Raw genomic sequence first — 25,916 nt, forward strand, 5'->3', positions numbered from 1 at the left:
ACAGTTCTTTACTCACAGAAGCCTCTCAGAAGAGGTTGTGGATTGAATTACAACCAACTTTCAGAGGGAAATAAAAATATCTGTAATCATTAAGTAATCTTTATAACATCATGGTGGAACAGAAAAGGAGTAGACTTTTAGTATCTGAAGAATCTCTGCTTCCTGGGATGAAGGTAAGTGATCCAAAATAAGTCTCATAGTCTTAAAAGTTCCCTCCTCCCTGATGGCATCAGTAAGAATCTTAAGAACTGAAAACTGGGCCCAGTTTCCTGACTTTGGGAACAATGTTCTAATATTTTCTTCTATCTTTGCCTCCCTAGGTCCTAATATTTTTTCTTTTTCTTCCTACATGGTGCTTTCATTTTCTTTTCAAACATTTCTTGGTAGCAAAAAGAAGAGTTTTGAAATGAATTGGATAGTATTGCATGGTAGAACCTAAGCTAATTTTCTATGGACAAAGAGACCCTTCTCTAGGACCTCCAGAAATCCAAATTCTATACAGATGTAACAGATACTTTTCTGTCGTGCTCACTGTTGGGTTTATATTACACTAAATTTCTTCAGTAGTCAAAAGAACCACCTAGGACAATCACTGCTACTTAGAACTGCCTAAGCTTTCTCAATAAATCAGATGTTAATTGGGTAGAGTGTGTTAAGTTCTGGCACTTAAACATTGTCTATAATTTGATTTTGTACTTCATTTTATACAGGCAGACAGGCTCAACTGGCCAGAAAATATCAAGTATCAGAAAATATTCTTAACAAAGAGTTAAAAGGCATTGTTTCTCAAGGGTATAAGGCTGGCTCTGTCTACCAAAATGTTTGGTTTTGATATAATATCCTCATTAATACCAAATGCTTGATTAGGGAGGGAACTTGGGTTCATGAAAAATCATGAGCCACAAGAAAGATTTTGAGTTTTTGTTCAATCCACTATAAACTGCTCTTGATAACTAAAACTCTTCCATCCTTACGAATCGATATTTTAGCAGAAGGTTAAATACTGGCTCTGTTATATTAAATATGGAATTTAATATTAGTATGTTTTCTTCAGACAATCTTTCTTATTAACTGATTCCTGACATGAGGTTTTGGATTTTGAGATTGCTTCTTAACCTTTTCTATTTCACCTTCCAAAATTAATCCTAATTTAATAGTCAGAATTATTCTGGTACCTACTAGAGTTTCAGGTCAAATTTGCAATAAACTTGAAGAGTAATGGTTTATGTTCTCTGTATATTTTATAGCACACTGCAACTCCTTTTATTAGCATAAAAACATTATGCCTATTTTATAGTACTAGGAGAATTTTTTTTTATTTTAAATTATTGTACATGTTTATAGTTGTAGCTTTGCCTTGTGATATACTGTTGGTTAGGCATCCTATAAACATTTATTGAGCACTTATTTCTTCTAGGCACTATATTTGATGTCGGGAAAATAGAAATGAAAATAGATACAACTCCTGCATTTGAGAAACTCACATTCTAATGGGGACAACAGACATATAAAGAACATTTTATTTTTTAAAATTTATATGAACCTAACCACTTAAAAACCTAACCATTAACTCAATCGTTATTTCAATGAAAAGAATATGATGTGTTTTTTAAATAATTTTCTCTGAGATATTGTTTCTGTGTATTGACTCTTAAAGTGATCAGAATAAGAGCAGACCCTGGGTTTTTTACTTCAAAATCTCACAGTATATCCATTGCTCTACCATGTTGGCAATCATATTAACTGAAAGACTGGTCCTCACCCCTGTGGGGGCAACACAATCACCTGTGCATTTTTTTAGAATGGACGCTTGTCAGGGCATCTCCCCCAAGATTCTGATTCAATACAACGTGACCACAAGTTCAATGACATCCTTTCTCATTGTAGCCAGCAGGGTTCTCAGTTGCAAACAACAGAAACCAACTTTGGTGAACTTAAACAGAAAAGGGATTTACTGGAAGGATTTGGGGTCGCTCAAAGAATTGATGGCATTGTTAGAAAACATGCATTTTGTGGAAAGAACAAAAAACTACTATATCATGAATAGATACTATACCTAAACAGGAAAGCAAAAATATTTGCAAACAGGGAATTGAATTGAGAGATTGATTATACAGAAGACGAGAGAGATGAGAAGCCCAATTTAAGATGATGAAATCGCTCAGGGATTAGTAAAAGCAGTTAGCGATTCTCACCCCTGGGCTGGAGAGAAGACGAGGTGGAAGTGTTACCAGATTCTGGGAACCTGGCAGAAGTTGGAACCATGGCAGGCTAGGCTAGGCCGACAGGAATCAGAACCAGAGAGGAGATAGAGCCTCTGCCAGGGCCTCTGCTGAAGTCAGAGAGGAGGGGAAATGCCCTGGCTCCTTGCTACTCTGCAATCTCCTGGTAAGATGCACATAGTTTGATTGAAGAAGGAAGCAGGTTAACTGGTCCCCTAGTGGTCAAACTCAGCTGGAATTCGGCTGAGGCAGCAAGGAAAGCTAACCGCCCAGAGATACTAAATGGAGCCTGGGAAAGGCAAGGAGTGGATCGGAGGGTAAGTAAGCCCAGAACTGGCCCATGTTTGTTCTAATCCACGTTTTGCTGTTAACTCACTGAGGGAACTTGGATAAGTCATTTCCCTTCTCAGGTCTTATTTCCTTCATCTGTAAAATGGGAATGTTGGACTAGAGTTTCTAATGTCTTTATGATTCCTGGCTAGTCCTTGAGTTGGCTCACCGTTTTACCTTGGAAGTATTTCTATATTAGGAGAAAATGATTCACATTCATAGTTACACAGATCGCAAAGTTTTAGATCTTTTCCTGCAACTTCACACTATGAAATCTATGAAGTGATTTTACTTCACTTTTGCATGAATATAGTATATAATAAATTGCCATTTCTATGTAGCTTTTAAGATTCAGTCACAGTCCAGGAAGATATGCTGCCTGCCCTTGTTTTTCCACCTTCAGTGGATTTTCTTTTTCAGAGGAAAAATACAAGTATAACAGGAAGTTTTTAATGTGTGTTATGGAAAGTGGTTGTGGGAGGCCTTTTTTTAATCGAAAAAGATTTGTTCTTTCTTAAGGCACAGTGAGCCACTTAACCTGCTTCCTTCTTCTTCAGTCAAACTACGTGAATCTCACCAGGAGACGACGAAGGCTGTCAAAAAACACTTATCCTCAAAAGAACTTTGCCTTTGCTGGTTGATTTAGCTAAACGAGTTCAAGGGGCCTTGCTTCTGCCTGGGATGCAGAAAGCTAGAAAGAGGTTGCCCACCCTAACAATGAAAAAAAGCCCGGTAAACATAAAATCACAACTTTTCTTGAACCAATTAGAAAGCAGACATTGCAGAGCAAACAAGTAGCCTGAAATCTAAAGATGGACAATCCCCCCGCCCCCAGGGGAGAGGGAAAGGTGCAGACTGCTTTACTTGTGGCAGACAGAACTTCGCTACAGGCAGAAGGAACAGTGAGAGAGAATGGAACAGAAGTGTTTGAAGAGACAATGGCTAAGATTTTCTAAAAATAACGAAAGATCTAGGAAGCATGGAACCTTGTGCAGGACGGAAACCAAAACTAAACAAAAACCAAACAAAATCCTTAAAACAAAAAACAAACAAGACAAAAACAAAACCCATGCCTAGACATAGCTTATTCGAATTACTAAAAACCAAATATAAAGACAAATCTTAAAGGCAGCCCAAGAAAAAGACATAATTACATCTAGAGGAACAAAGAGTTTTGGCAGAGATCTCACAAGAAAAATGTAAGCCGAAAGACAATGAAATGCCATCTTTATTCTCCGGAAAAAAATTACGTGTACAAAGAACTGTCAACCCAGAATTCTAAGCTGTAGAGAAAATATTTTTCAAAAATGAAGGCAAAATGCTTTGTTTCAAATGGACAAAATGGAGAGAATTTCCAATAGACCTGTGCTACAAGAAATATTAAAAGCAGTTTTTCAGCCAGGAGAAATAGGAATCCAGACACAAACTGAGATCTACATGAAACTGTTCAGAGATAGTGATACTCCTGGGACATTCCTGTAAAGACTAAATACAAATGCCCCCCTAAGGGATGTGCCCTCCACTCATATCACTGACAGCCCTACCACCTACAATATGGCAGAACAGGTAACCTGAAAATACCTAGAAAGACTGGATAAAATATAACTTACATAAATGTGCAGCTGAGCATGCATTAAAAAAAAAAAAAAGGCAAATCTACAGGATTTAAAAGGAAAGACAAAGCTAAGAGCCAGAGCAGTGAGCCACTGAGCTAATGCTAGGCCTGCCCTGGATTCTCAATAACCCTGAAGCTTGGGTTTTCATAGCCCTGCTGGAGCAGGAGAAAACACCTTGGGATTGTCACGTCAGGGGACTGGTAAGCCAATCCCCATATACACCCAGGAAACTTAAAGGACTACAGAAACATTCCCCCATTAGCACAAGGGGAAATGTCTGTCTTGGTTTTAAGTGAGGGAAACAAAGTTTCTCTAGAGAATTCATAACTTTGGACATGTGTCTCATGCAGGTTTGTCTGAATATACATTATCAGTCCAGGAACCTCTTAAGCCAAGAAATTACCAGAAGAGAAGTCTACAGAGTCTAACCTTTAGAAACCAAGCACAAGCAAATGCTAATCCTTTCTGGAGAGATGTGCCCTTAAACCTCCAAAGAATTCCACAGATAATGCCCTTTTCAAAATGAGTTCACAATCCAGACCAATACACACACTACTTCTTAAAAAGTCATAGAAAAGAACTTGACCTTGCTTCCTGTCTTCCCCAGCTGGTCATTCTTGTTATGGTACCACTGATCAAGCGCCATTCACGTGCCCCGTGACAGTCGTTCTTGCCTGTCTAGTAAGGGAGCTCCTGAGAGCAAGGACTGTCTCATCATCTTTGGTGTCTGCCATGCTGTAGCTACTCCATAAATAATCACAATAAATTCCTGCTCCTTCACTTACTACTCTGTGCTCTTTAGCAACTTCATTCAAAAATGAAGGCATTCATTTTGCCTTCATTTTTGGCATTCATTTTGCCTTCATTTCTATTGGTATGAAGACACAGTCTTCTCATCTTCACAGCCAGTGCAGGTTGAGCTCTACTCACATCTCATCACTCTGAACTCTTCTGCCTCCCTCTTCTATTTCTTTTCAAAGATTTTATTAACTTGACAGAGAGAGAGAGAGAGCACAAGCAGGGGGCGCAGCAGGCAGAGGGAGAAGCAGGCTCCCCACTGAGCAGGAGCCTGATGCGGGACTCGCTCCAAGGACCCTGAGATCATGACCCGAGCTGAAGGCAGATGCTTAATTGACTGAGTCACCCAGGCGCCCCAACTCCCTCTTCTATTTTAAAGGACCCTTGTGATTACACTGGGCCCACCCAGATAATCCAGGATAATCTCCCCATTTTAAGGTCAGCTGATTAGCAACCTTAATTACATCTACAGCCCGAATAACCCTTTGCCACGTAATTTTACATATTCACAGGTTCTGGGGATTAGGACACAGACATACTTGGGGAGCCATCATTCTGCCTACCACACTGGCAATTCATGTGAAGAAACAAACAACAAAAAAAAACCCCACTTGTTATATAGCACTTTATATAGTACCAGCAGTTTATTTATTTACTTATTTTTAAAGCAAAATCTGGGGTGCCTGGGTGGCTCAGTCGGTTAAGCGTCTGCCTTCGGCTCGGGTCATGACCTCGAGGTCCTGGGACCGAGTCCCTGCTAAGCAGGGAGCCTGCTTCTCCCTTTCTCACTCTCCCTCTGCTCTCCCTCTCTCTGTTTCTCTCAAATAAATAAATAAAAATAAAATAAAATAAAAAATAAAAATAAAGTAAAATCTACACCCAATGTGGGGCTTGCACTCAGGACCCTGAGATCGAGTGTTACATGCTCTACCGACTGAGCCAGCCAGGCGCCCCCTACGTGTCAGCAGTTTACATTTATTCATTCATTTATTCCTTACAACAACCCTATGAAGTGATTACTACACTTTTCCCCATTTTTTCAGCCAAGGAATGTGACACATGAGCCAAAGAACGTGGGTGGCCCCTGGAAGCTGGAAAGGGCAAAGAAATGGATTCTCCCTGAAGCCTCCAGAAAAGAACGCAGCCCCACCAACACTTTAATTTTGGCCTGGTGAGGTTTCTGGTCTACTGAAATATCAGATAAGAAATTCTGTTGCTCTAATCCAGTAAGTTTATGCGAATTTGTTACATTACCAATAGAAAACTGATACAGCCAGTTATAAAATTCTCAGTCAAAACATATATTTATTAATAGATTTCCATGGGCAATTCTCAATGCTAAATAAAAAGATTTGTATCAACGTTTCAGAAAACCACCCACACCCAAACTCAAGGTGACTCTAAGGTCACCTTGAATTTTAGTTTCCTCTTGGACTGAAGAGGAAGTCTGCCCTACATCGGTGAGGTCTCTCAGCCTTGCAGCTGAAGACCGTAACAAGGAATTCTACCCTGCCTGCTATTCTAGCAAATTACTTGTGCTGACTAGATTTAGCTATAATCAATCAAAAACAAGAACTGAAGGAATGCATACCTATGAGTTTTCATGTGAAACACAGCATCTTTGTTGCCAATGTTTCGTACCAGCAGAATCTTCTGAGTGCTGTATTTGACAGGGCAAGTGGAAAAATCCAGCATGTCAGGAAAATCTAGGATGGCTCGTGCACCTCTAGCTTTGATGGGTACAATGAACTTTTCTCTTTCAGTTACACAGGTCAACATATGGGCATAATCCTACAAGAGAAGGGTACAATCATTATTTGTGGAGATGCCAACATGATCAAGGTAACTGTGCAAGAAAAATGGCCATTGGCCAGGTGTCTTGCAAAACAACTTAATGTATTCTGTGAAAGCTCTTCAAGACCATTATAGATGTGCTTTCAGTGAGACACTCTTTTCTGAGAGAAAGAGAACAGTTCAAGTGTTAAAACCCGCAAGTCAGTGGAGAAGCTTATGCTTCATGTGTTTTCCAGATATTAGGGAGGTGGGATGGGGGCCAGTCAAGGCACATTTTTCTTTAGATCAGACGACGTTCACACTAGTTCCTTCACATCCTCCTTCTAAACCCTATTTATCCTTCAAGCCATGAGATTAATAGCTCCAATTTATGGTCTCTCTAAGCCCATACTCTTAGCATTATGACTTGCACCTTCTCCATTATGAGTAGAGTCTATTTCTCCATCTCATGCTTTGACCAATGGAATGTGGTAGAAATTATGCTATGCCAATTTCAAGCTGAAGCCTCAGGAAGCCTTGGGCATTTTCAGTCTTGCTCTTGGAACCCTGCCCCTGCCGTATGAATAAACGTTGTCCAGCGTACTGCAGGATGAGAGTCCAAATGTCCCAGCCAGGACTATGCCAGGCCAGCCTACATCCCCAGATATGTGAGAGAGCCCAAACAAGATGAGCAGAATTGCTGGCCCAACACATGAGTGGGCCCAGTCAAGACCAGCTGAACCAGAGTCTTGTGAGCAATAATGTTAATTATTTGAAGTCAATGGGTTTGGGGGTAGTCTGTTACTATATAAAATAACAAACTGATACATAGCCCAGTTTAAACCTCATCTCTTGTGCAAAGCCATCACTGACCATTCTACATAAAAATGCTGAGGTCCAAGACATGTATCTTCTCCAGTCTTAGGTTTAAATGCAACAAAATGCTGAATTAAGTCACCCTTCGTATCACTTCATAAGATAGAAAAGTAGAACTCTCATCCTCAATATACCAAAGAAAAAGTAAAAATGGAATTCTCACCAACAAACAAAACTAGATATAAAAAGAAAGTATTAATAGTCCCCTCAAGAACAGACCAGAAGCTCAGAAGTTGCTATGAAATTTTGTTTTGTTTTAAATTTTCCCAGCATTTAGCTGCAAGGCAACATTGGTAAATGTAAAGTCCTCTTGGAACTTAAATTTCCTTTCAGCAATCATGTAGTAAATGGTATTAAAAGGTGGAGGTTTTAGAAAAACTCTCTTTGGGCTTTAGGTATAGAGTGGGAATGGGAAGGTCTGACACATAGATTGACATATAAACCTGGCTATGCACTCAATCTCATGGAACCCACAGGACCAGGATAAAGCAATGGTCTCCCCTATTAGTTTATTTACTCAATCATATTTATTAAGTGTGCAGGTACCAGGTACTGAGCTGGGTGTGCGAATACACTGAAGCAGAAAACGAGACATGGATCACTTCAAGCTTACATAGTGACGGAGATAATGAAAAAGTAAATAAAACACATCTAATATACAAGGTAACACATATATAAAGATACACTCAACAGGAATGCTCACATGACAGCGCCTTGTGCACCTGGAGTCTGTCTGTCTCCCTGAACTCCAGACGCATACCAGCTGCCCAGTCAGCACCTCACTGGAGACAAGCCGATCGATGCCACTGCCCTACAGTTGGGCAGAGATGGACAAGGAATAGGGGCCGACATCCAGCCCACTCTGCTGGCTCCAGCTGCATCAGCCCAGAGGGGGAGCCTTTTTCCCATGCCCACAAAGGCTCCACAATGCCATTGGGGGTCCTGCTCATGGCCCTCCCACCACCCTCCATCTGTTCCCCCACTGCCTCCCCATCTTGGTACCAGCATCACCACTGTTCCAGTGGCCTGGATTTAAAACCCTGGAATGAGGCATTCTTGATCACTCTATTTCTCAATTTCTTAGGCTATTCTGTAGGACTGACCTTCAAAATGTGTTCAGAGCATGATCATTTCTCCCCATCTCTGCCCTGCTACCCTGACCTGAGCCACTCCAATCTTTCCTGGGCTAAGTCAACTCTATTTCCACCCCTGCTCCCTTAAAGTCTATGTTCCACACAAGGGCTTGAGGGGTCCAGTTAAAATATAAGTCAGCTTAGGCTGCTCCTCTGTTCAGTCTCCCAGGTGGAGGGCCTGTGAATGCTACAGCCTGGTGCCCCTGTCACCTCTCTGGCCACAGCTCCTCTCCCCACTGCTCACTCCGCTCCACTGCAGGTGTCCCTGCTGCTCCTCAAACAGGCTAGAACCGCTCCTCCTCCAGAGCCTTCAAACACGATGTTGTTTCTGCGCAGAACACATTTTCCTCTAGTCACTCACAGAGCTCACTCCCCCACCTCCTTCAGGACTTGGTGAAGCTCGCTGCTCACTGAAGCCTCTCCTAACAGCCCTGGTTTAAACTTACGCTCCCCCATCACTCCCGAGCCTTTCCTCCTGCCTTAGTTTCCCTGAAGCATCCAACATAGTCTGTATTTTACCTATTTATTGAGTCCACTACATGCCTGCCCCTAGTATCTCCAACATCAACAGGGACTTTGCCCATTGTACTGACTTCATATATCCAGTGCCTAGAAGAGAGCCCAGGACATAGTAAACGTTCAAAAAAGATTTGCTGAGGGCAGAAAAATGAGTAATGCAATGTTGGACAGTGGTGAGTGGTGAGAAATGAAGCATGAGAAGGGGATGGAGAGTGATCGCTTGCTTGTTTACATGGCACACTTGGGAAAGGCCTCCATGAGCAGTAACATTTCAGCAGAGATCTGAACAAAGTGAGACCTGAACCGTGTGTGGCTGGACGGCACTCTGAGCTAAGTGTGATTTGAGGCCAGTGGTCAGAGGTCAGGAGAGGTTAGAGAAAGGGCAGGGAGGTAATAGGGGCCAGATCCCACCAGGCCTGGTAAGCCAGTTAGGACCTGAAGATGGCCCAAAGCCTGGTGATGCTGAAAGCTGATCATGACGGAGCTGATTTACATTTTAGGAAGATCACTAGCTGCTCTGTGGGCAGCAAACTGTAAGAAGCTAAAATGGGAAAAGTGAGGCAAGTCAGGAAGCCCCTGTAGCAGTCCACGCAGAGAGGCCAGTGACCTGGCCTAGTGTGGTAAATGCTTCATCTAGCACTTGGTGAGTCGTGAGTACGCCATAAACGCTAGCTGTCGTTATTAAAATGTTGTATTAAATACAGTGACTTGCAGGAAACGATAGATGCGGAGAAAGGGGAACCCTCCTACACTGTTGGTGGGAATGCAAGCTGATGCAGCCACTCTGGAAAACAGTACGGAGGTTCCTCAAAAAGTTGAAAATTGAGCTACCGTATGACCCAGTAATTGCACTACTGGGTATTTACCCCAAAGATACAAATGTAGGGATCCGAAGGGATACGTGCACCCTGATTGTTATAGCAGCAATGTCCACAATAGCCAAACTGTGGAAAGAGCCAAGATGTCCACAGACAAATGAATGGATAAAGAAGATGTGGTATATATATATAATGGAACATTATGCAGCCATCAAAAAAACCCGAAATCTTGCCATTTGCAACAACATGGATGGAACTAGAGGATATTATGCTAAGCGAAATAAGTCAATCACAGAAAGACAGGTATCATATGACCTCACTGATATGAGGAATTCTTAAGCTCAGGAAACAAACTGAGGGTTGCTGGAGTGGTAGGGGGTGGAAGGGATGGGGTGACTAGGTGATAGACATTGGGGAGGGAATGTGCTATGGTGAGCGCTGTGAATTGTGTAAGACTGATGAATCACAGACCTGTACCTCTGAAACAAATAATATATTATATGTTAAAAAAAAAAAGATAGTAGGAAGGGAAAAATAAAGGGGGGGGGGATCGGAGGGGGAGACGAACCATGGGAGACTATGGACTCTGAGAAACAAACTGAGGGTTCTAGAGGGGAGGGGGTGGGAGAATGGGTTGGCCTGGTGGTGGGTATTAAGGAGGGCACGTATTGAATGGAGCATGGGGTGTTATACGCAAATAATGAATCATGGAACACTACATCAAAAACTAATGATGTAATGTATGGTGATTAACATAACATAATAAAATAAAATTTAAAAAAATAAGTACAATGACTTGTGTAAGGTATATGGGAAAAACTCAACTTGTGTTTACTTTTATTGTTAGGATAATAATAATGATAATCCTGATGGTAATAATACAACAAGATAATTTCAGAAAGCAACAAGGGCTTTGAAGGAAATAAAACATGGTAAAGTGATAATGTTGGAAGGGACTGCTTTTGGTTAGTACAACCAAGGAGGCCTTCCTGAGGAGGTGACCTTTGGAAGGAAACCTGAACAGCAAAAGGAGCCAGTCAGGCAAGACCTAGGAATCTGGAGTGTTCCTGGCAAGGAGAATGTATGTAATGCAAAGGTAAAGGTCTTACGGTAGGAATAAGTAATAAAAACTAATGAACAGTATTCATGAAATTTATTAAAATTGAGTTGTTGGACTCTTAGCTCTTCAACTGATTCTGGTTTCTAGATGTTAGTAATGCCAGGCTCAAGAACTATGCTAATCACACCTAAGGGAGTACAAATTGTATTAAGTATACTCGATCCTAGAAAATCCCACAGAATTCACCAAGTCTGAATTCATCAGAATCCTAAAGAGATAAGTACTGTTTTCATTTTTTCTTAGTGGATCAAACCCAGCAAGCAAAGGTTTTGTTGGGAATTAGGAACTGGAAAGCTTCTGGCACATACGGAAACTTAGTATTAACAGAGGCTTTGAGAGAAAGAACAAAAGATGCTGCTGAATCCAGAATGAGAGGTGATCCCAAAGTAATTTGTCTTGTTTTATTCTATATTTACATATTCTCTGCTCTTTTTTAAGATATTGAAGACAGCTTAAAATAGTTTAGGAGACTAACTGAAATACTCTGAGATGTCAAACCTTTTCAAATTTCCATATGAGGAAGATTCAAAGTTCGATCTGAATTGCATATTTTTTCATAATCAATTCACATACTCATAAAAGAATATGAAGAAATTCTTTAAATAAACTCCACAAAAATGTATTCTAGTCTCTGAAGTTCTATATTTAATATGACTATATTAGATTATGTAATATACAATTATATATTGCCCTACTGGCTTACAATTAATTCAGATGTAATGCCTGGGGAGGCTGTTAGCCTTCAAGCTAAGCAATTACTTTAGTTTATATACTCCCTTTCTACTGTATTTAGATTAAGAGCAATCAGGTCACCGTTCAGAGACAGAATATTTACTCCAAGCTCTTTCCCCTCTACTATGAGAGACTTAGCCATGAATTACTATCTATCCTAAAATGTTATCCTTTATAATAATGCTCTCCAGACAAAACATCCAGTCTACTTTTTGTCCGTTAGCTTTCCTTCCAACACACCTAGCTCCCAAACTTTGAAAAACAGAGCAGCAGAATATGAAAATGGCAGATTTGACTTTCTGAGGAGTGAAAAGAATGAATCTTGATTTTATATTAGCTCCATGATAGAGAGCAAACATGGCGATAATTCTGTCCTTCACAGTCTCAGGCAAAGGAAGATGGTGTTCTTTCCTGCAGCCAATGACTCTCCAGGCACCATCAACGGGAAGCGTGGTTAGACCAGCGTGGTTAGACCCTCACAATCCTCCCTCTGCCTTTCCTCCACTCCTAAACCTGATGGAAGAACGTCTAACACAGAGCACAACTAGAACTAGGTTTGATCAGGACTCAGTGAATTTAATACTTGGTGTCCCTGGAAAATGCTATAGATTCCCTAACCACTTGAAGTATTTATTAAATATGATCATCTCAATCTGAAATTCATCCCTCGAAAAGGAAGAATCAGTTCTGAAGTCCTAATCAGTTTGAAAACGAGACTGGTCAGGGATGGTGAGTCTTATCCTCTACCACTCTGATTCTTCATATGACTCAGCTGGGTTCTCAGTTTCCTGGGGGCAGCTACATTTCCCTGTCTATTCAAAGAGAATGACCTCTGACCTTCGGCATGAAAAGAGACCCGAGACTTCCAAATTTATTTGGACCATTTTTATCCATAGTGTACAGTGATAATGTGGTTACTTCATGATTCATGTAGAAATTATACACTTAAGGTAATTAATTTCCTCTGTAACTTTTTGTTTTCCAAGTTACCCCTGGATCTACTAATCCACCTATACCTATACCCACCTACTCTGCCTTCACTCCTATTCCTACTCTGCCTTCAACCCCTGTCCCTGTACAGTAGATCTTAATCCTTTCAGCTCACTCCAGGATTTTCCTGAAGCATCAGTTTTCCCTCTTTACTGAATATTCACACAACAGTATAGTTTCCTCTTAAATATTAAATAATCTACCCTTGAGCCCAACATCCACCTCTAGCTACTGCCCCATTTTTCCAATTACCCTTGACAGCAAAACTGCTCACAGGTGTTACTTACACTCAATATCACCACCTCCTTGCTGTCCATTCTCTCCTCAACCCATCCCATTAGGCTTCTGTACACAACATTCCACAGAAACTCTTCCTGCCAAGGTCACTAATGGCTTTGACAAATCCAGTGGCTAATTCCACATCCTTATTTTATTCTACTCTTCATAGCTTTGGACATCACCCAAAGTTGATCTCTCCCTCCTTTTGAAATACTGTATCCATTTGGGATTCCAGAGCCCTATAAATCTTCTGGTTTTCCTCCTATTTCATGACCACCCCTTCTTAGTATTATTTTCTGCAGGAACCTCCTCCTTTCCCCAACCTCTTCTCTATGCACACTCACTCTCAACATCAGCTCATCAACCCCTTGGTGGAAAGGATCATCTTTTTACATGATTTTCAAATATTTGTCTCTAGCCAACATCTCCCTTTTGCCACAGATAATTGTGTCCAACTGCCTATTTGGTATTTTCACTTGGATGTCTAAAGGGAAGTTCCAACTTAACGCATGAACACCAGATTCCCTGAATCCTCCTGATTCCCTGCTTTACTCCCACCCAGCCTCACAAACCTGCTTTCCCGCCACTTCTCCCTATCTCAGTAAGCGGTGCCACCATTCAGTCATTTGCTGGCCAAATACTATGAGTTAAACTAGACTCCTTTCTCACACCCTTTATCCAATCCATTAGCAAATCCTGACAGCTCTACCATAAAAACGTGTATCCTTCATCCCCCTATTTCTCACACCATCACTGTCACTATCCTAGTCCAAATCATCCTCATCTTTTACCCCAACTATTATAATAGCCTCTTACCTCTGTATTATTCGGGGTTCGGTTCTGCTACATATAACACGGAAAAGAACAAAATCAGAGCAACTTAGACAGACAGAAGTTTATTTCTCTCCCATAAACCAGTCCAGAAGTAGGCAGGCTGGATTGGTGTGGTGGCTCCACAGTGTCCCCAGAGACTCAAATTCCTAAATTCTTGCTCTGCCATTCTAGCACACAGCACCTATCCTCAGTGTCACCCCATGCAGCAGAGTAATTCTTGGGTTGCCAGCTATTTCCTACAGCCAGGCTACAGGCCAAAAGGAAAAGGCAGAAGGGCAAAACAAAGCACCTGCATGCTGAATCAGCTTTCGTCAAGTACACACTTAGAAGTCCTGCTCACATCTCTGGCAAACACACAGACACACTTAGCTGCAAAGGAGGCTGGGTAAGTGCAATCTTTTCTTTCAGGCAGCAGTGAATCCAATCCCAATTTGGGATGATCTTACCAATGAAGAAAGAGAAAACGGATGTTAAGGGTGGGCAGCTAGCTGTTACACCTCACGCTCCCTTCAGTCTATCCGCTGTGTAGCAACAAGGCTGATTTCAAAATGCAAGGCAGAGGGGCGCGTGGGTGGCTCAGATCATGATCTCCAGGTCCTGGGATCGAGCCCCGTGTCAGGGTTCCCAGCTCAATGGGGAGTCTGCTTCTCTTTCTCCCTCTGCCTCTCCCTCTGCTTATGCTCTGTCTCTCTCTCAAATGAATAAATAAAATCTAAAAAAAAAAAAAAGAAAAAAGAAAAAAAATGCAAGGCAGAGATGTCATTCCTAATCAAAACCCACCATGGTAGGTAAAGGAAAATGATGCAGTATGTATCCTATCTTTCCTGTATGAGCTGCACCTCAGGATCCTCATTGAATCATTACAAAAACAAAACAGAATGACAGACGTTTTTGTGCCTCTTGATGTAATACAATAGAAGTACCAACCACCTAAGAATTCATGCCACCCCCAAAATCAAATATGAATCTAATCAAGCCTCTAGATCGAACTACCAGTTTATAGGAAACGGAGGGGACAGAGGACCATTCTACAGAACCTGATGGGGATGCACTCAGCACTTTGTTTGGACCCTGAAAAATACTTATATTTATCTTTTATATATATGTCTCTCAACTGGGAAGATGTGAATACCGACTGGACATTTGATGATACTGGGGAGTTACCGTAATTTTTTAGGTATAACAGTATTGTGGTTCTGTTAACTTTAAGAGGTCCTTATCTTTCAGAGACAAATAACAAAGTATTTACAGATGAAATAATACGATGTATGGGACTTAGTACAAAACCCCCTGAGCAGGAGCAGGATAGATGAAGCAAGACTGGTCATGTGCTGATAACTTGGAAATCTGGGTGATGACGGTTCACTCTGGTTCTACCTAGGGTGCAAGCTTCCATAATCAAAGCATTTTTTTATACTTTCCAGTGGCTTCCTACCCTACTTTGCAGGACTTCTAAGACCCTTCATGAGCTCGCCCTCTGCAACCTCCTTTCCTACCATTTTCCAGCGGGTACCTCCACTTCCACCACATACTTCCCTGCACTTCCTTCAGCCTGCTGTCAACCTTAATTTGGTTCTCCACTCAGTGTTACCTCATCACAGAAGTCTCCCCGATCTCCGTACTGAAAAGAAACAGGAGCCCATCACTCTCTATTCTCTACCATGTCAGTAGCTGACATTAAATTATATATTTGCTTGTTATTCATTGAGGAACATAAGCTCTGTGAAGGCCAAAGCTTGTTTTGTTCTCCAGTGGGTCCTGGCTCATAGAACTGGTCCTGGCCCAGAGCGAATGAAAGAATATTACTCGTTTTTAATATCTTTATCTGGGTACTAAACTATCAAGAGTTCTTCACAAAGAGAAATCCCAACATCCTTGTTAGCTTTATTATAAAATGATATTTACCAAGTCTGGAATGCTAAACAGTAGTGATAGAGACTCACTGAAGATATGACATAAAATGGAGAGAAACAAGAAAAAGTGAACGTCTAATACATTCATGGCACAAAAAGATATTTGAGCCCTTTTTATATGCTTTTGCTTTTATCATCTGTAGGCCATCCTCGGGTTGAAGAAACCTCCTTAGATTTTCTTGAGGTTAACTTTTACTTACTTACATTACTCAACAAATATTTACCACATGCTTCTTATTTGTCAGGCACTGTGCTAGGCACTGGGGTGACAGGGGTGACCCAGACAGACTTAGGGAGGGCTAATTGCAGGCAGGAAGAAGACAAAATCCCTATCACAGTTTTTGCCAACAAAAATGGTTGATTGTGGAAAATTTTATGGCATCTACACTTTAATTAAAAATGCTGGCAATATAATTCATTATCACCGTACATCTAAATAGCATAAAATATGTTAACATTTTTCTAGTCTTCTTGGACCACAATTTTTAAATTTCATAGTAGCAAACCAGGAAAACTATTTTGACAACAAGTTATAGATTTTCTTAAAACATAACTGAGCAATAAAATTGCTCTTTAAACCACCACAGTCATATCCATATGACAATTCTACAGTAAACAGATGCCTTCTTAAGTCTAAGGAAGCACCCAGTTTTGCTTTCCTACAAAAGCCTAATATTTTTCATCCTCCTTTTAATAGTAAAGATACAAATTCAAGAGGTCAGGGAAAGTGCGAGGCTCCAGAATTTTACAGTGTTATGAGAACACTATTGTATTTCTACCACATTGACATACACCAGGATTATTAGATTAATAAGATATCCAATCGTTTTTTTTAAAGTCTGTGTGACAAGAAGAGATAAGTAAAGCCAGAGTGAATTTGCTGCACCTGTTATCTGGGCACTTGGCATTCTTAACAAGTTAAAACCCCAGGAAGCCAGATTAAAAGATGACAGGGAAAAATGTAAATTACATTATCATCTTCGACATGCTAATATACATGGGTGCTGAAAATCCAATTGAAAGGGAACCGGCTTATTAAGCTGTGGCATGCTGCAATTTACATATCTCGCCCTCCAGATGTGAGGAGGGTAAATGAGAATGGAGTGTGCTCAGATCAGCAGGGGATAAGGAAGAAAAATATGTACGTACGTTGGCTATCGATTTGACCAACCGAAGAGAAAGTGACGCGGTGAAAAGACTGACTTCTATCTCCCCTAAAATAACCCTGGCTCCTCTGGCACATGCTGGAGCAGCACTACAGACGGCACGGCTAATCCGAGCTGGTCACTCTGCGCGTGGCTCTCCAACACTGAGTGACTGCAGATGCCCAGATGACCGGCACAAGCTCCTGAGAAGGGACCTGCTGATGGTGGACGTGCAACAGGATCTTGGCAGAAAAGGGGGACCAGAACTAGCAGCAGGAGCTTCCCCAAATTCCCACCATCAGTGTTAGACAAGCCAGCAAGAGGAGAAATCACTGTATTTTAGAAAAACATTCTGTAAATTATATTATAGCCTGGAGTCCAAATCCAACAGAAAAATCTTACTGTATCCAAAATTGGCCACTTAAATTTCTCATAGGTAGCGATTGTTCTCACTGGTCTCCTCCTACATGCAGGTAGCCTTTGATAACTTTCAAATACTTAGAAGAAACAGTAAAGCAAACTTCAACCTAATTTTTTTTTTAATTAGGGGCTTGCCAATAGACAGGCAGTGTTAGTGAAATGGAAAGGTAAGAGGGAATACAAAAGCGAGGAGTAAGAAAAGCAGCCACAAAATATAGCCAAGTAATAACCTCAATAGGAATGTTAGCATTTCATATTTATACAGTAAATACAAACATACCTAACATATATTTTGATTATTTATTTGCTGTATAGATAAGCAGCAATAAAATCTTTCTCTTTTAGCTTTTGATTAGGGAAAGTTAAAAACATACACAAAGGGGCACCTGGGTGGCTCAGTTGGTTAAGCGACTGCCTTCGGCTCAGGTCATGATCCTGGAGTCCCAGGATCGAGTCCCGCATCAGGCTCCCTGCTCGGCAGGGAGTCTGCTTCTCCCTCTGACCCTCCTCCCTCTCATGCTCTCTGTCTCTCATTCTCTCTCTCTCAAATAAATAAATAAAATCTTTAAAAAAAAAAACAAAAAACAAAACATACACAAAGAAAACGAAAGAGTATAACAAACCCCATGTACACGCCACCCAGCTTCAACAAGTATTCACACTCTGCCCTCCTGGCTTCATCAATATCTCCATCCAGTCCCTCCTTCCATTGTTATTATTATATTTTATAGTTTTTAAGGTAGAATTTAGATATATTAGAAAGCATAAATATTAAATGTACAATTTTGACAAATGAACTCATCCATATAACCCACACGCTTGTCACAAATATAGAACATTCCACTTCCTCAGAAACTTCGGTGTGTTCATTTCTCAGCCAGACTACCTACAGGTAGAACAATACGTATCCAACAGAAGACATATTTTCTCCAGCACAGAAAAAAAAGTAAGGAACTCCAACTCCTCAAATCCAGCAAGCTTTATATTTCAAGCTGCACAAAAGCTTCTTATCAAAATGACAGTGTAGGAATTTGACACCCAAACTAAATCCAGATGCCAATCTCTTCACAGATAGTATTCAGATACAGAGCTTCAAGAAAAAAACAAGGACTTTGGTAAGAGAACAACAACAGCAACATCAAAAGCCCCTCACTGAATTCTTAATCTCAGGAAACAAACTGAGGGTTGCTGGAGTGGTGGGGGGTGGGAGGGATGGGGTGGCTGGGTGATAGACATTGGGGAGGGTACGTGCTATGGTGAGTGCTGTGAATTGTGCAAGACTGTTGAATTACAGATCTGTACCTCTGAAACAAATAATACATTATATGTTAAAAAAAAAAAAGAAGAAGATAGCAGGAGGGGAAAAATGAAGAGGGGGAAATCGGAGGGGGAGACAAACCATGAGAGACGATGGACTCTAAGAAACAAACTGAGGGTTCTAGAGGGGAGGGGGGTAGGGGGATGGGTTAGCCTGGTGATGGGTATTAAAGAGGGCACGTACTGAATGGAGCACTGGGTGTTATACGCAAACAATGAATCATGGAACACTACATCAAAAACTAATGATGTAATGTATGGTGATTAACATAACAATAAAAAATGTAAAAAAAAAAAAAAAGCCCCTCACTGGTTCTGGAGCTATTTATCTTTTCATTTATTTCAATAGGACCCCAGGCAAAATTACAGGTCCGTAAACACAACCCAAGAAATAGACAGTAAAACTGTAACAGCAGCATCATTACAGTAGAATTTCTACCCACTTCCTAGAGTGATACATGCCTGGCAGACCACTGTGTATTCTCTATCGCTGCTCTCCAGGAAAGAAGGAACAGTAGCAGGAATACTAGTAACGGCATTAACAGTGGCTGACACGTATTAGTGATGAAGAAGCAGAGATTCAAAGCTAGTTCTTTCTGTCTCTAACATGCTTTTGTGATTCCAACCTTATGGCACAATACAGATAAGCACACACTGTTAACGTTATATATAACCTGACATTTTGTTCTGCTTTTTGAGCCTTTTTTTGTCCTCACTCCTTCAATTATGCTGGTAAAACCCCTTTCCTCCTCCCCACAAGTCCCCACTTTGGCCCACAGAGAAGAAAACTCAACCCACAATTTTGCACTCCTAGAAAAGCGCTGGGGAGGAAGCCTCCATCCGCAGTCCCCCTTAGCTGGTCCTTCCTTCCAGGAGGAACTGGAATTTCTACAACTGAGAAGGGTTTGAGAATGGACCGGTGCAGAGGGGAAATGGCCCATTTTTGAACTTGGGCTCTTTCTGGCCTGCCGAGGTGCAGACAGAGCTGAGCGGACTGGGCAGGTCTCTGCTCTTGGCTCTAGCTGGTCCGCTTGTGCTTCGGCGGAGCGATCAGATGTCAGCCCTTCAGGGCCAGCTGGGGAGTGGGAGGTGGCCCTCTCCGGGCCTTAGGTACTGGCCACATTCTTTGCCATTAATGAGACTGATACCGTGATCAATACTTGGATCTTGGGTCTCATTTTTAAACTTGTTAGAATTCAGGGAGGAGGGATGCAACTAAGATCCCAAACTTCCCAAGAAGCCATAATCTTTATCCTCTGCCTCGACTCACTGCATCTGGAGCACACCTTTTCCTTTTTTGGTGACCCTCTGGCTCATAGTCGAATATAAATATGCTGAGGTAGGCGAGGGGGTGTGGGGAAGCATCCAGAAGGATAAGCCTTCTTTATACCCTGGCTACTTACAGCTCATGGAAGCCCTCAGCTCTGTTGGACAATTCCTCCCTCACTCCCAGGGGTGCACAAGCCCCTCCTCTGAGCCACCCTTACTGCTCCTCTAACCACCACCACCACTAACACCATCGACACCAATACCAACCCCCCCAACACCAGCAGCACAAGCACCTATACCACTGACAGCAACACTACACCAGCACCACGTCCATAAAAGTTCAGAGTTACAACCTGCTAGTGACAAGTATTCAACCCATTTCTTACCTTGTTCTCCTCTGGAGTGAAGAGGATTCGGAATATGGATGGCACTCCTGGAGCGACTTTGTGGCCAGAATCTTTGGGGCTGATGACTTTAAAGTAAGGTGAACTTTCCTCAACAACTTTGACCATCCTTGGAATCTGCAAGGAAAACACACCATGGTGGATATTCTGCCTGTGAAAAAGCAGAAGCAAAAGCATGGGTTTGGTCGTCCACCAGGAAATCTCTGTCTACTTCTCATGCGCCATGCATGACCTTGGTCAAGGCTTAACTTCTGTTTCCTCAACTGTGAGAGGAGATGACTCACTCGGTGCATTTGAGCTTTAATTTTTATTAAAATTATTATTCATTTTATTGTTATGGCAAGCCTTTGTTCATTTTATCACTTAAATGTGACTATCTTCAGGGCGCCTGGGTGGCTCGGTAGGTTAAGCATCTGCCTTCGGCTCAGGTCATGATCCCGGGGTTCTGGGATCAAGTCCCGCATCCGGCTCTCTGCACAGTGGGGAGTCTGCTTCTCCCTCTGCCTCTGCCTGCCACTCCCCCTGCTTGTGCTCTCTCTCTCTGTCAAGTAAATAAAATCCTAATAAATAAATGTGATTATGTTCAAAGAGGAACTGCTTGATGAGCTAAAACCCCACGCACACAGCGGAGGTAAGCTGGATTTCCCAACATCTGAGAAGTGCTCTGGGAGAAGAAACCACAATTCCTGCATGCCTCCTATGGACCATCCACTGTACACGATGTGCCGCTTAATCCTCTCAATAACCTCGGAGCTTCATTATAACCCCCCTTCTACAGATGGGGAACAGGACACTTGTCCTCAGTGCCACAGCTTCACCAAGTCCCAGCCTAACTCCACCTTCCATCTGGAGCACTGTCCTCAGGAGGCACCATTGTGAGCAAGAACAAAGAGCAAGCAGTCCAGGGTCCGCAGGCCAGTGTCAGAGCGGCTTCAAACCGTTTCCTTCTCTTCAAGTCCTCCTCTGCCCTGCTTGCCTTGCCCAGGGTACGTATCTCTGCTTATCTAAGACAGTCTAAGCAATAAAAGACATACAATTGTGAGGAGAATGGGGGTGGAGTTTCCAGGGACACAAGGAAAGGGAAAAGATTTTTTTTTTTTTGAAGACTGAAAGGGGGCTAAAGAAAGTGAACTATAGTTAAGGGTGACCGAGAAGCCTCGGGTGCAAAATGAGGACAAAAGAACCCACACAACCTCTCAAATCTGAAACCCAGATGGGCAAAGGAAGAAGAAATGCAGAGAGAGAATTCAGACAGATCTTAAGACTAGAGAGCAGGGAGGTAAGGAAAAGACGTGTGCGAATCTGATAGGAGTCCAACTGGCTTTGCTGGTAAGGGGAAGGCGCAGTGCCATTTATGATGGACAGAACAACACTGTAGAAGCTTGCTGGGAACACTTCTGGTAAGAGCAGAATTATGGATTAAAAACTAAAAAGGAAAATACCAGCAACACTAGTAATAGTCATAATAATAACAATAATAATGGTTTAGTGCTTCCTATGTGACAGGCACTGAGCTGAATACTTTACATTCATTACTTCATTTAATATTCCAAACAGTCGATTGAAATGGGTACTAATAGTATCACCATGGCCCAGAGAAGTGAAGTGACTTACCCAAGGTCTGTAGCTGGGAGACAGCTCAGCTGGAATCTACCAGATTAGTCTGACTCTGGAGTCTGGGTGCTAATAATTAGATCCTAAGTAGAATCGAGTTGTGGCTTGTAGAGAGTTCATAGCTTACTCTCACCTTGTGTTGTGTAAGAGACAGAGAAATGACCAAACAGGCTCTGTCTTTTGCATTCAGTGCCAATGAGGAAGCAAGCAAATGGTAAATAGCATAGAAAGCATTTCTCTGTGCCCTATATCTATCCCAGCAGTTATTTATGAGTCCATGAAGTAAGGAAGCAGAAAAGCAGGATTATATCAGCTATCCAGTACAAGGGTCCTTAGAGTAACTCACCCAAGAATAAGGCTGCCTAGGCTAGAGAAATCAATCTGCTTTTTGGTAGCTGGACTTTCCCTGGATGGGGACCCTCCTTTCATGAGGTCCAACAATGTAGCAGCATCGAACCAAGAGGTGTTGGGTTTTCCATGAGAACTTAGTGCCCCTTGGCAGACAAAACTTACACATGCCCTATACCCTTTACTTGCCCATATATACCTACTGGCAATCATTTCTTATTTAGGGCCAAGGAGGAGTGGTCAAAGTATCCCTTGGGCTAGCTCCTCTCTGTATTTAACAGCCTTAAAATACCTGAGCAAGAGTTAAAAAGTCATGGAGAAAGGGAAAAAGAGAACTGGAAGTGACAAAGGAAATTGGTTGGCAGACTATATGAAAAGAGAGAGTCCTAATGTCTATGTAACATCTCTTCTTGAGGTCTAGGGGCATAATTCTGAGCATCTCAGATTCTTTTTCTTCTCTCTGCCTACCCTTTTAACTTCTGTCCCTTGAGCTTCTCTTGCTAACACTCCTGTAGCCAAGAACTAAATATACCATTTTCTCCAGAGTCTGACTTTGTTGTCACTAAATCACCCCATTGATCTCTGAAAGGCATCACTGATTCCTTTAACGAGCGACTGTACCAAATATAACTAAAAGTATTCTTGCATAGTCTTCATTTATTTTCCCTTTTTTCTTATAGCTAGAATTTTTGTCTCCACATTCTTGAACTCCTTAGGTATTCCTACTTGGCTTCACATCTGAAGTTCAGCATCTCTCAGATGCCTTCCTCCCCATCTGATTACTTTTCACACTTAACTGTGCTTCATGCTGACTTCCCACATTATTCTTTCTTCCATTATTGTTAGATATCAAGGAAATCTTCAGGCACTTAATACCTTTTCTTGAAGTAAACCATAATTTATCTCTAGGGAAAAAAAAGCATACGGATGGAGAAGAAACTCTCAGTTGCAACCACAAAAGGACAAGATATAGACAGTGGGAGAAGCTGTCCAAAATGATCGGTAGACAAAAATCTGAAGGCTATCTATGGTAGAAGGGAGGAGAAAGAAAAAGGAGAAAGGGAGCTCCATTTTTTTTGAAATTTTTTAAAAAATACAATTTGTGGGGCACCTGGGTGGCTCAGTCGTTAAGCGTCTGCCTTTGGCTCAGGTCATGATCTCGGGGTCTTGGGATCGAGCCCCGCATCGGGCTCCCTGCTCCACGGGAAGCCTGCTTCTCCCTCTCCCACTCCCCCCGCTTGTATTCCCTCTCTTGCTGTGTCTCTCTCTGTCAAATAAATAAAATCTTTAAGAAAAAAAATACAATTTGTAAAGTATAAATAATTTGGCTCAACAACAGCAATTGATATGAATAGAGTTTATACCTTCATTTGGGGAAACGGTGGCTCTAATGCAGAAAACATGAATATATGTTTCACCCCGTCTTGAATGAAAACCTAGCTAAACTGGTCACACATAAGAATTTCATGACATTTGGGGCACCTGGGTGGCTCAGTCAGTTAAGCAGCCAATTCTTGGTTTCAGCTTCTGTCAGGATCTTGGGGTCATGAGATCGAGCCCCGAGTTGGGCTCCATGCTTAGAGCAGAGTCTGCTTAAAGCTCTCTCTCTCTGCCCACCCCGCTCCCCACTCACTCTCTCTCTCTCTAAAATAAATAAATAAACCTTAAAAAAAATTGTGACATTTACCTAGCTAATATTTTACTCAACAAAATGTAACTGCACATGTTGGGAGTTGACCATTTGGTGGGCACTGACCTGGGCCTGAACACATATGAATAAATCAACATAGTCTTGTCTTCATTGAGCTTAAAGTCAAAGGGCAAGTTTTTATCTATTTTTCTAGGTCTCTCAAGTTAAAGAATTTATCTAAGATCCTATGGGATCCCATTTTATTTAATCCTTTCTTATATATCCATGAAAGTTACATCCAACAAACATACTCACTTTGTCATTATTCCTCAAAATGAGTGGAACTTCGTAGACTTCACAGGGAGTATAGTTCTGAAACACAATTTCTGATGGAAAAGGCTGGAATAATGCCTGATCCAGGTCAATTCCTGAAAACTGCATTGAAAGAGTAAATTCATTACATAGCTATGCAGTGGCAGAAATGACAGGGGAATATATGAAAATACTACATAGACATATGGATATTAATACTAAAAACATACAAAACACTCAGAAAGGTGTAACTACTATAAGCAATAATTGTTATAAGTACTAAAGTTATTGTGAACAACTTGTTTAATACAAAAGAAAGTAGAAGATTTGGTCCTCAGTTTAAAAAATATAGGCTAATTAGAACATCAACCCAAAACTTCCATTTACAGCAATGGTGAATAAGGTCATGATTTCCCTATGAAAATAACGAAAAAACTCTATCAACAAATATCTGCGTGGAGGCACTGAAGAGCTTAATAAGACAGTATGAGCTAATGTCAAAACTATGAATTATCTCAAGCTATTAGCTTGGGTAGAATCCAACAGGTTTTGAGTATTGCCATGTTTCCTTAAAATTTTAGAATATTCCATGATGCTCTGTGAGTACACAGTTGCACCCTGGGGCACCTTAGTATGGTTTGCAAAATGAAGATGTAAGCATCCACCTCAATAATTTAGAAAAGCAATAGAAAACATAAAAAACAAATAAAATCCAAACAAATGGAAAAAATGACATAACAAAAACAATAAAAATTCATAAAATAGAAAGTAACTACAGAATCAACAAAGCCAAAGTCAAGTCTTTAAAGACTAACAAAATTGATAAAATACCTAGAGAGTATGATCAAGAAAACAAGGCAAAAGGCACAAAGAGCCAATAAAAAGAATGAAAATAGGGACATTACAATAGAAACCGAACTAACTGAAAAGATAATAAATGGATATTATGTCAAGAAATGTGAAAATTTAGATTAAAAAGTACAAATCCTAAGTAAGTACAATTTATCAAAACTAGCACAAGAAGAAATAGAAAATATTGAGTAGTTCTATAACTAGTAAATTGAATCTGTAAGTAAAAACTTTTGATAGGGAAAACCCCAGCCCAAATAACTTTACAAGCAAATTCTAGCAAACATTTAAAGACACAGCACAAATATTATAGAAACTCTGCCAAAGGAAAGAAAAAAAAAATTAATGTCTCCCAACTCGATGATGTTAGCACAACTTCCATATAACTAAGAAAGACAGTGGGAGAAAGGAAAACTATAGGCTAATCTTAGTTATATACAATAGAATGTTTTAAAAAAGGAACAAAACATTAGCAAACTGAAACCCACAATATATAAAAAGGATAACACATCATGACCAAACTGGGTTTATCTCAGAAATTCAAAGTTGTTTTAACATTAGAAATTGATTAAAAAGAAACAAAACTGTCATTTTCCCCAGAAGAAAAAAAACTGCTTATTTAGAAAATTCGAAATAAACTATAGATAAGCTATTA

At 41.0% G+C, this 25,916-nt stretch overlaps 1 protein-coding gene across 1 annotated transcript in view; it reads right to left on the reverse strand.

The window, feature by feature from the left end:
* HYDIN (HYDIN axonemal central pair apparatus protein) overlaps positions 1–25,916 on the reverse strand; it is a 363,815-nt gene that overhangs the window by 277,126 nt on the left and 60,773 nt on the right. The window contains exons 4-6 of the mRNA XM_078062394.1: positions 24,416–24,535; positions 20,491–20,625; positions 6,558–6,757 (exon numbers count right to left, since the gene is read on the reverse strand). Coding sequence (XP_077918520.1) covers positions 6,558–6,757; positions 20,491–20,625; positions 24,416–24,535 — 455 coding nt within the window. The remainder of the gene's footprint in view (positions 1–6,557; positions 6,758–20,490; positions 20,626–24,415; positions 24,536–25,916) is intronic.

This window comes from Halichoerus grypus, chromosome 15 (genome assembly GCF_964656455.1).
Source record: "Halichoerus grypus chromosome 15, mHalGry1.hap1.1, whole genome shotgun sequence".
Classification (NCBI taxonomy): Eukaryota; Metazoa; Chordata; class Mammalia; order Carnivora; family Phocidae; genus Halichoerus; species Halichoerus grypus.